Below are 9,838 nucleotides of genomic sequence, written 5' to 3'. Positions count from 1 at the left end.
ATCAGTTTTTTTTTACTAGAGATACAGAGATATGAACTACACAATAGAATTAGTCAAGCTCGAAACACTCAGTCGTTTTTTCATATAGCCATCATCATTCGTTACGTACTTTCGCAAGAGATGAAAAAGAGCTTGTATATCACGTCCGTAAAATTCCGAATCAGCCGAGATAAACCATTTGTTTATAGCTGTGATGGCAGCATCCGCATCAAGAAAATTCTGTCTCATTGGACCATAGTATGTCGAAAGGCTCCAATTCCTGACTGTATTTCGGATGTGGTAAGATAGTCCATTTAATTTTCGTAGTAAGGTTCATGCTTTGGTGTCACAATATTTCATGTAGAAGGCGAAAACCTTTCCTCTTCTCTGAACTGACTCTTCGAGTTTGGGATTTTAGCTTTGTATTTTCTTGTAGCGTTCGGATTTCACAGTTATACGAGGCTTGAAAACACTCACAAGTATCAAATTCTGCTTATCCCAAAAGACGGAGCATATTGTTTTTTCCAGAAGTGGCTGGCCTTCAACTTTATTATTTTTTTTAAATTAGTATGTTGCCACTCCATTTACTGTCCTTTGGGTTACTCCTCACAGTGCTGACACAATATCTCATCTCCTTTGATGAGATGATTCCTTTCAGGAAATTGTCAGTTTCAGCTTCGCACTGTTCCAGCAGGTCTCGATACATGTCGATGCACTTAGAGTTTTGTGGTCGTCTGTAAGAATCCTCGGGACTCATCTTGCACAAACTTAACAACGACCAACGTTGTTCAACATCTTTTTCAAGGTATTAGAGTCGATATTCATCTGTGCATACAAGTCCTTGGTAGTAATCCACCATCAGGACGAACGAATTGATCGAGGTACTGTTCATTGTGATAGGAGGTACCTAAGCAGGGATGTCCAGGCTTTGGCTTGTCGTATAACATTTGCGACACCACTTCTGAAACGTACTACCCATCGCCTTAATGTATTCATATCTAATGAAAGACTCCGTCTTGGTTGACTGCTGATCTTTTGGATGAGAAATAAAAGAACAGAATATAAGGAGGAATATTCCAGCCATACTAGAACATAATCAAAACTCATCTCGGGCTTTATACATAAATACACACAAAAATGCGAAGATTTACTTTTGGATTGACCTTCGTATCTTCATGAGCTTCAATAACCATAAAAAATTATATCGCGTTTGTGCGAAACATAAGCAATAAGTTATGAATACAATGCATCTATGCTACAGAATCTACAGGGATTGGACAAAAAATCTAAAACGTTTGCAAAAGTGTGAAAATCATACCTAGTATGGTGTGGAGCCCCCTTTTGCGTTCAAAACAGCTTGGATCCGACGTGGAATGGACGTATATAGATCCTGAATCGTGGTATGTGGAATTTTGTACCAATGTTCCTCCAAAACATGCTCCAGTTCCGTAAGGGATGCTGGTGGAGGGTAATGCGACTGAACACGCCTTTCTAACTCAGACCACAAGGGCTCAATGATGTTCAGATCTACTGATTGTGGGACCCAAGGGGGTGTAATAGCTCCTGGGGATGTTCCTCAAACCATGATTTTACCGTTTTTGCAGCGTGGCAGGGTGCCAAATTATTTTGGTAGATGTCATCTTCATCAGGGAACAATATTTGGGCCATGAGTAGAACCTGGTCCCCCAAAATGGTCGATTAATCAGTCCAAGCATACCTACGTTTTACGTAAGATATTTCCCTATAGCTTTTCCTGAAATTTGAAAGTTTGTTTTTGCTAAATATGTTATAGCATACTTTCAGGAAGAAAATTTGAACCAAATTGGTTACTTGACTGTCGACGGGGAAACACTAAACCCAAGATATGAAGGTTGTCTTTGGCACTGCTCACCAGTTATCACCTACATGGTGAGATACTTCTCGATCAGATTCTGACAGGCGGTGAGATTTGAGTAGCCTATTCAAAGCCCTAAACAATCACCAGCCATTGAAATGACACCATACGAGATCACCTTCCAGGCTAAAAGACCCCACGAACACTCAGTATACAAACGTTTCTGACAACTGTTAATACGTATATGAACTTCTGTTCATACTTACTAAGACACAAGAATAACAGACAAAAAATAGATGGAAGCACTGATATCTGTGTAACTGTTGTCAGATGATTTACAGATTTACAACAATACTATTGTCACCGATTAGAGAAAACATAGAATGTTATTCGTTACTTGCTATAAATGCGATATATATTTTGTAAAGCTTTGCTCGTACCAAACAATAAAAATCAATGCAAATACTCACAGCCAATAACGAGGTATTTCTGATACGCTCTGAAGACGATGTGCTTGGTGTTGCATAAGGCTACATATGCAAAGCTAGACCCACAACCGAAGCTTTCAAGCCAGAACTCGTTGAGGCTCTGCGTCCTCACAGGACTCAAGATACTACTGTTCCTCCGCCATCATATGTGTATCAACTGATCACTATTAATCAATTGCTATCTTTTATTACTGTTACTCTTCAGAATATCCACCCTTTCCTTTTACATCACATCTTACAACAGGTTCAACAAACAGCCAAAGCCATCCTTAACGTCGACTTTCAAGCAACCTATTCTGGTCCAACTGTATATTTTCACTCTCATGTGCTCCAGACAGCAGTGTAACTATTTTACGTATCCCCACCAGAAACTCAATTTTTTCATTGCCTTCATCATGGAATTGAACTTTCTATTTTTGAATATTCGTTCCTTGTGCCAATACCAACCTCTTTTTGAGAAACTGCTCAGAGAAGAACATGTTAATACGTTTCTCCTCAACGAAACGTATCTGACTCTACGTCTCCATCCCCGCATATCTGGCTATCAGATAGTTCGCCATGATAATGCATTCCCAGCACTTCGTGCAAATGGTGGGTTTGCCATTGGCTTTCTTCAAAGCATTCCTTTCCGACAACATATTTCTGCTGTCCCCAATCTCCCTGAGCATCTCATTCTCACTCTATATTTTAGACATATCTGTCACTGTCGCTACTGTCTATGTTCGCCCTGACTATCCCATTCCGCACGACTTTTTTCACTTCATCTCTGTAAATTTCCGATCTTTCATCATTATGAACGATATCAACTTTCATAGCCGCTCAGCCCAACAACAGCAGGAACGAACCTATATTACCACTCATACTACGGGGTTATTCATACTCTTCCGAAACCAACTCGCCCCGTCAGTAATACCCTCACATGGTGATAGCATCATCCAATCTCTCTCACCGTTGCACGATCTCAGTCTTTGATCCACTTGGAAGCGATCATATTTCCATTAAACTGTCGCGCTGCTCCTGCAACGCTCTCCTGTCAATTATCAATCTCTTTCCGCTAGCACCACCCCTCGTTTCGACAAGATCGATTGGGTTAGTTGCCGCTCTCACATTGATACATCTCTTGAAACTGAACTTTATACAACTCTTGACACTATTACCGACACCATTCATCTTGCGTCTACGAAATACATACCTCAGTCTACCTTTCATCCACACAAACCACCCCTTCCGCCTCAGTACCTTCCTTTAATCAGGCGTTCTAGACAACTCTATCGTGATTTCACCTGAACTGGCAATCCTGAATCCCTTAGACTCCATTGTCAATACCAACGTACTGTCCATAATTATCTAGTAGCTTACAAACGCCGAAATTGTATCAAAACTTGCAATTCTCACTCTGACAACTCCCACCTCACCAAGTTCTGGAAGCGTTTCCATCAACTTACCGGCAAAACCACACGTACTACCTATCCACTTCTAGATGATGCACTTCCTCTTCCCGACGATACTGCTAAAGCCAACGCTTTTGCCACATACCTCCGGGATATATTCACTCCTGCATCAGATCCAGTATTTCGCCGTCATCCCACTGACACTTTAGATCTTTCGTTGCCCGACCTTCAACCTCACCCCAATGATCCACTACCTCTCCACAATCCACTTATAGCTCCTATCAATGTTTCTGATATCCAGCATACCACCTCCTGAAAGAAGAACACTGCCCTTGGCATAGGGAAAATCACCTACTGCACATCAAGGAAGATCCCTATGTATTGCTTTACCTTCCCTCCACCATTTTTACTTTCATTCTTCGCACTGGCTTTTATCCTCTACCTTGGAAAATTTCTACTACCTTAATGTTTCTCAAACCTGGCAAACCCTCACAATCTGTCTCTTCATACCGCCACATCCAACTCACTCTTGTGTTTAGCAAGATTCTCGAACGTATCCTCGTCACTCGCCTTCACACACATCTTTCAGCATATAATTTATTACCTCTCCATCAAGCAGGTTTTCGTCCTTACTTTAGCATCTCTGATCAACTCGTCCGCCTTACTACTTTCATTACTAATCAGTTTAATACATCCAAACCTTCCTGCCTCATCTTTTTGACCTCGAGAAAGCTTTTGATAAAGTCTGGCATCTTGGTCTCCTTTGTAAACTTTTCTCCTTTCACCTGCCCCGCTTTTATATTCGCCTCATCTATCAATTTCTGCAGACTTAGCTATATATCAATTAATAATCACCTTTCCTATCCTATCTTCCTTCATTCCGGAGTCCCCCAAGGATCAGCCTTATCCCCTCTGCTCTACCTTCTATATGTCGCAGACTTTCCTACACTTCCCCCGAACGATACTCTCTTTCAATATGCCGACGACACTGCCTTTTTAGCCACAGGAAATACGATTCAACGCATTAAGTATTCTCACCAACCTGCCATAGATTCCTTTCCTCCATGGAGTGAAGAAGTGGCGTCTAACCATCAATGCCGCTAAAACGCAAACGATTATCTTCATACCGCCTGGAAAGCGCTCCCGTATTCATCGTAATCCTACCAATCTCCATCTCTTTATATCCCATACTCCTGTCACCATCAGCAAAACAGTCACTTATTTAGGCATTACTTTCGACCAACATTTTAAATTGACTCCATACCTCAAGTACATATATGTCAAGGCTTACTCACACCTTAACCTTCTTGGCCGCCTTACAGGCACTACCTGGGGTCTTTCTGCTGTCACTCTTCTTAATACGTACAAATCTTTCCTCCGATCAGTCCTTACCTACAACTTTACAGCTTGGATCAATGCTCCCTCTTCTTTCTATAAACGCCTCCAAATTCTAGAACGCCACGCACTCCGACTTGCCTTTCGTACCCGTCTTCCCAGCCCTACCCGAGATCTGTATGACCGTACTCCGTTTCCACATATTCTATACCACCTCGAAACACTCCGCCTACGCTATATTTCTCAACGCTTCCACAACCACCACCCCTTACTTTTTGACACCATGCACGCCGACACCACCTCCCGAAACCAGAACTCCTTCGCCATACACCATTGTATCTGCTTTTCTCACTGTATCATTACTCACTGCACTCTGACAGCATTGACCTTCCTTTCGTTGCCGATTTCATCACTCATCTCGATTCCCCTTACATTTTCCCATCTACTGCACAATAGTCTTACTGTCTCAACAGGTCTCCCATTTTCTTCATCACGATCCACAGTAGCCCTGGATCAGAAGATAATCAGCATTTGTCGAACTAACCAAATACCTTATGTTGTGATGTCTTCTGCACTTCATCCTCATCTCATCATCCCCTAATAGTATGATCATGGTTAAAGGCCATGATGTCTTGCAGCTTTTCCAGTCAATACCAGAGCTGAAAATTGATGCTTCCCCCCAAATGATGTTAAGATTTTGAAATAAAATAAAGATATAATAAACAAATTAAATCTAACTTGTCCCATCTATCTTTCATCTCTCCAGAGATTTCCTTTATTCCTCATCCCCTAATAAAGGGCATGACCCTTTGGGCGGGCTAGTCGTGCACGGCTAGCAAAAAAAGAAAAATCTTGGTGTTGAATTTACACACAAGTAACACACTAAACTTGTAGTCATTTTGTGTTGTTTCAACACCTCATTTTTTGCTGTGTATATTTACTTATTTATCTCTAAACAAAACTTATTTAACGGCTTCATACAAAATTGGTATATATGGTTAATTTACCATTTGGAAAAAAGTACCTGCAAGGAATATGGCTAGAGTTCAACTATAGCAGCAAATAAATAACTAAAATTTTCAATTCTTCCACTATCCTTTCTCAGCATTTATGTAGTGTTACGAATCTCTTGAAGCGATTCTTGTATCTCATGTTCTAGAGTCGAGATTATTGAAAGATATCATTATTACCAATATTTATTTATTTTACGACCATACATATCAGTCGTAGAATAAAAGTAGTTGTTTTAAATTATTATAGCATAGAAAGAACAGAAGTATACTGAATGAACGAATCAGAGCTTCGCAGTGATGAGATAATTGTTTAAAAAGAAAAAACACATTCGAATCTAACAAAAACAACAGGATAGTGGCAATGTAAACTAATGAACAACTATGTAAGATTGATTGTGAGGAAGAAAGTGAACTGCTCGCACTGTTTCTTTCACACTAAGAGTCTGCCGTTGTATCCAAAAGACAAGCCAATTTTAACTTTGGTAGTTTTCAGAATTACTATAGATGAATCACTACAAGCACAATCTTCCTTGCTTTATTATTAGATTGTAAATAACGAATAAAATCTTTTAGACATGATTCTATAATTTTATGAAAATACGAGGATAAGTCAAAAATTATCCGCAATTTTGATATAATTCTTCTTACACTGTTTATACGACATCTATCCTCGTTTGTTTTATTGTTATGCTGTTGTAGTCATGCTACGAAAGTTTGACCCTAATTCCTCCATTTACCTTCCTTTTGTTGCAGATACATCTTGACCGCTCCATTAGAAGTTTGCACCAAAGAGGAACAACGAACAGTGATCCAGTTTTTGTAGTCGGAAGTTGTATCAGAAACAATGATTAATTTCCAATCGGTGTGCCACTTTATCAATAGTCACTCGTCAGTCTAACAGAATCATGTCATGTGCACGCTCAATGTTATCATCATTTATGGTCGTAGATGGTTGTCCGGCTCCTTCCTCTTGCGTAACACTTGTGCAACCATTATTGAATTTTTTCAATCCATTTGTAGGCACTCCGTTGCGGCAAGACATTGTTTTCGTATTGTGCCAAAAGTCTTTGATGGACTTCGGCTCCTGATACACCTTCCAACCACTGCTCGTCGTTCTTCTTTGGTGCAAACTTCTAATAGAGTGGCTATGATCTATCTGCAGTTGAAGGAAAACAAATGGAGGAATTAAAATCAAACTTTCATAGCATGACCACAACAGCATAACAATAAATTAAACGAGGACACAAGTCAGTATAAACAATGTAAGAAGAATTATGTCAACATTGCTAATCATTTTTGACTTACCCTCGTCATATGGAAGTAATAAGATAACTGACTGTTACGAACACTTTTTAGTGAATAAATAAAATCAACATCTGCTAAAAGTATGATCCATATTACTTATTTCTATTTTCTGATAATTTTCAGATCCTCTTCCATTAATACATCAAATTTTGAAAGTATAACTTGGTCTGATAATAATGAATTACATCAAACACTTTACCTGGCTTATTTTGACAGAATGTATCGTACAAGAAAGTTCGATGCTCCTAACGAATACCTTAACTGAAGAAGAAGACAATTTAAGAGTATCAAAAACTATCTCCGAACTATTTTCGTTCACGTTACCAGAATCTCGTCTTCTTATTGTAATACATACGGGGAACAATAATCTCTTATACAGGACATATCATCTGCTAAGAGTAATTGGAAATACGAACACGCCATCATTAATTACAAGTCACAACAGTCCAATCACTAATGGTGTCCTGCACAAAACACATCTATTCCAAGAAGAGAGTGATTTTATATTTTTATCAGAATCTTTTGCTCATTTAGTTGAACTGATGAAAGATTTCCCTTATACGAACAGGAGAGGACGTTTCTTATTGGTAATCGTTTCACACATACAAAAGGACGATGTATTAAGTAGAGATCATGACAAAACCTATACAAATTCTAAACGTATACTGTCATTGCTAGCCAAATCACAAATATTTAGATCTGCAGTTATTGAAATCAATATATGTCATTTTGCTCAGAATTACTCTTGTAAACAACCCGAAGGTGTATACGTAACAACATGTCGTCATTTCTTGAAATTATGTAATATTCAACAACTATCTTTAAGCTCAACTATTAAAAATAGAATTATTTTTGAGACAGCATATTCCAAGACAATTTTTCAGAATTTTTATGGGTATACATTACGTGCGACTACTCTTTACACTAATGTCCTTCCAGTGTTTGCGTTTCAAAGTTCAAATAGAACAAAAATGGTATCGGGTTATCTAAACACATTATTTGAAACTCTAAGGCATAAAATGAATTACACAACAAAGATAATTAAGATTAATGATTGGAGAAAAATTGGTAAGAAACATAAAAATGGTAGCTGGTCGGGTATAATTGGTGACATTCAGAGGAAAGAAGCTGATATTGCACTTAGTAGTTTACTTTTGAATTACGAGAGATATTTAGTAGCAGATTATTCTGATTATTATGGCATTGATGCATCAGCAATTTTAGTACCTAAAAGCAATCAAATACCACCCTGGATATTGTTGTTACATATCTTTAAGTTGGAAGTACTAGCATCAATATTAGCAGCATATGGATTGTTGGTTATAGCTAATAATCAGGTTCAAAAGTTTAACTTTGTGGAGAAAGAGGTGAAATTGTGTTACACATGCTTGAGAATGTTTAGTGTTTTGCTCCAAATTTCAACGTTCCAACCCAAGTATAACACAATTCGTATTGTCCTTTTCACGTGGACTTATTTCAGTTTAATCATATCGTCCATTTACACAGGATTAACTGTTAGTGTTTTCACAGTTCCCCATTATTACCAGGATATCAATACCATAAAAGAATTGGTGGAGTCCAAATTAACTCCAGCAGGAAACAATTATTGTTACAAATTGTTGAAGGATAATACCAACAGTCTTCTGTGGGATTTATATGAAAGATACAAGACTGGTATGGATTACAATGAATTAGTGGAAAGTATAACGAAAGGTAGGCGAGTGGCTGTGTTTGCATCTCATGAAATACTTGAGTACGCCTCAAACAAATTTAAATCCTGTACATCGTGTACGGAGCACTTCCATTTTGTGAAAGAATCTCTTGGAATCCTTCTTCGCATAATACAATTTCCGAAAGGTTCTCCCTTCGTGTCTCAATTTAATAGTATAATTAGTAGAATACGTGAAAGTGGTCTCATTTCCAAGTGGTATCGGGATGAAATGGGAAAGACACGAGATAATAATAATGAATGTAAAGTAGAATGCAAAAGAAACCATGGTATTTCACTGGAAGATATGCAATCTGCTTTTTATATTATCTTCTTGGGCTTTATTGTATCGCTGTATGCCTTTGCAAGTGAACTGATTTATTTTCGGCACAGAAGGAAAGTGGGTATAAAGAAGTTGATCGTACTAAAACGAAACAAGCAGCAATAAGAGAAACTACGTTTCCTTGCAAGGTTTTTTACCTTTCTAACTGGTAAATACCAATACCGACATTTATATCTTGTAAAGAAACTAATTGAAGTAAGATAACCAATAGTTACTTGTAGTATGTGTGTTAGTGTTATCAATATGAGTGTCATTATTAGCAGTCTTTGCGTCACAGTTTGGATTACATGTATCACGATTAGGAAAAACGAAGAAGAATAATTATAATCACATTGTATGTATTTTTTCACATGTAATACTAATAAATAAATCAATAAAAGACATACTATACCAGTAGTGGTAACGAAGTATAGTAGGCACCGCAGTATCCGGTCTAATGTAG

The 9,838-nt window shown here is 38.3% G+C and overlaps 1 protein-coding gene across 1 annotated transcript; it reads left to right on the top strand.

The window, feature by feature from the left end:
• Positions 1-8,316: 8,316 nt before the first annotated feature.
• Positions 8,317-9,501, top strand: LOC145685447 (glutamate receptor ionotropic, kainate glr-3-like). Its single transcript, XM_081757845.1, has one exon. The coding sequence runs from the start codon at positions 8,317-8,319 to the stop codon at positions 9,499-9,501; it is 1,185 nt and encodes a 394-aa protein (XP_081613971.1).
• The last annotated feature ends 337 nt before the right edge of the window (positions 9,502-9,838 follow it).

The sequence above is a fragment of the Thermobia domestica genome, chromosome 5, assembly GCF_964235325.1.
Source record: "Thermobia domestica chromosome 5, izTheDome1.hap1.1, whole genome shotgun sequence".
NCBI lineage: Eukaryota > Metazoa > Arthropoda > Insecta > Zygentoma > Lepismatidae > Thermobia > Thermobia domestica.
The sequence above is the reverse complement of the archived record's forward strand: the minus strand, read 5'-3'. Positions and strand labels throughout refer to the sequence as shown.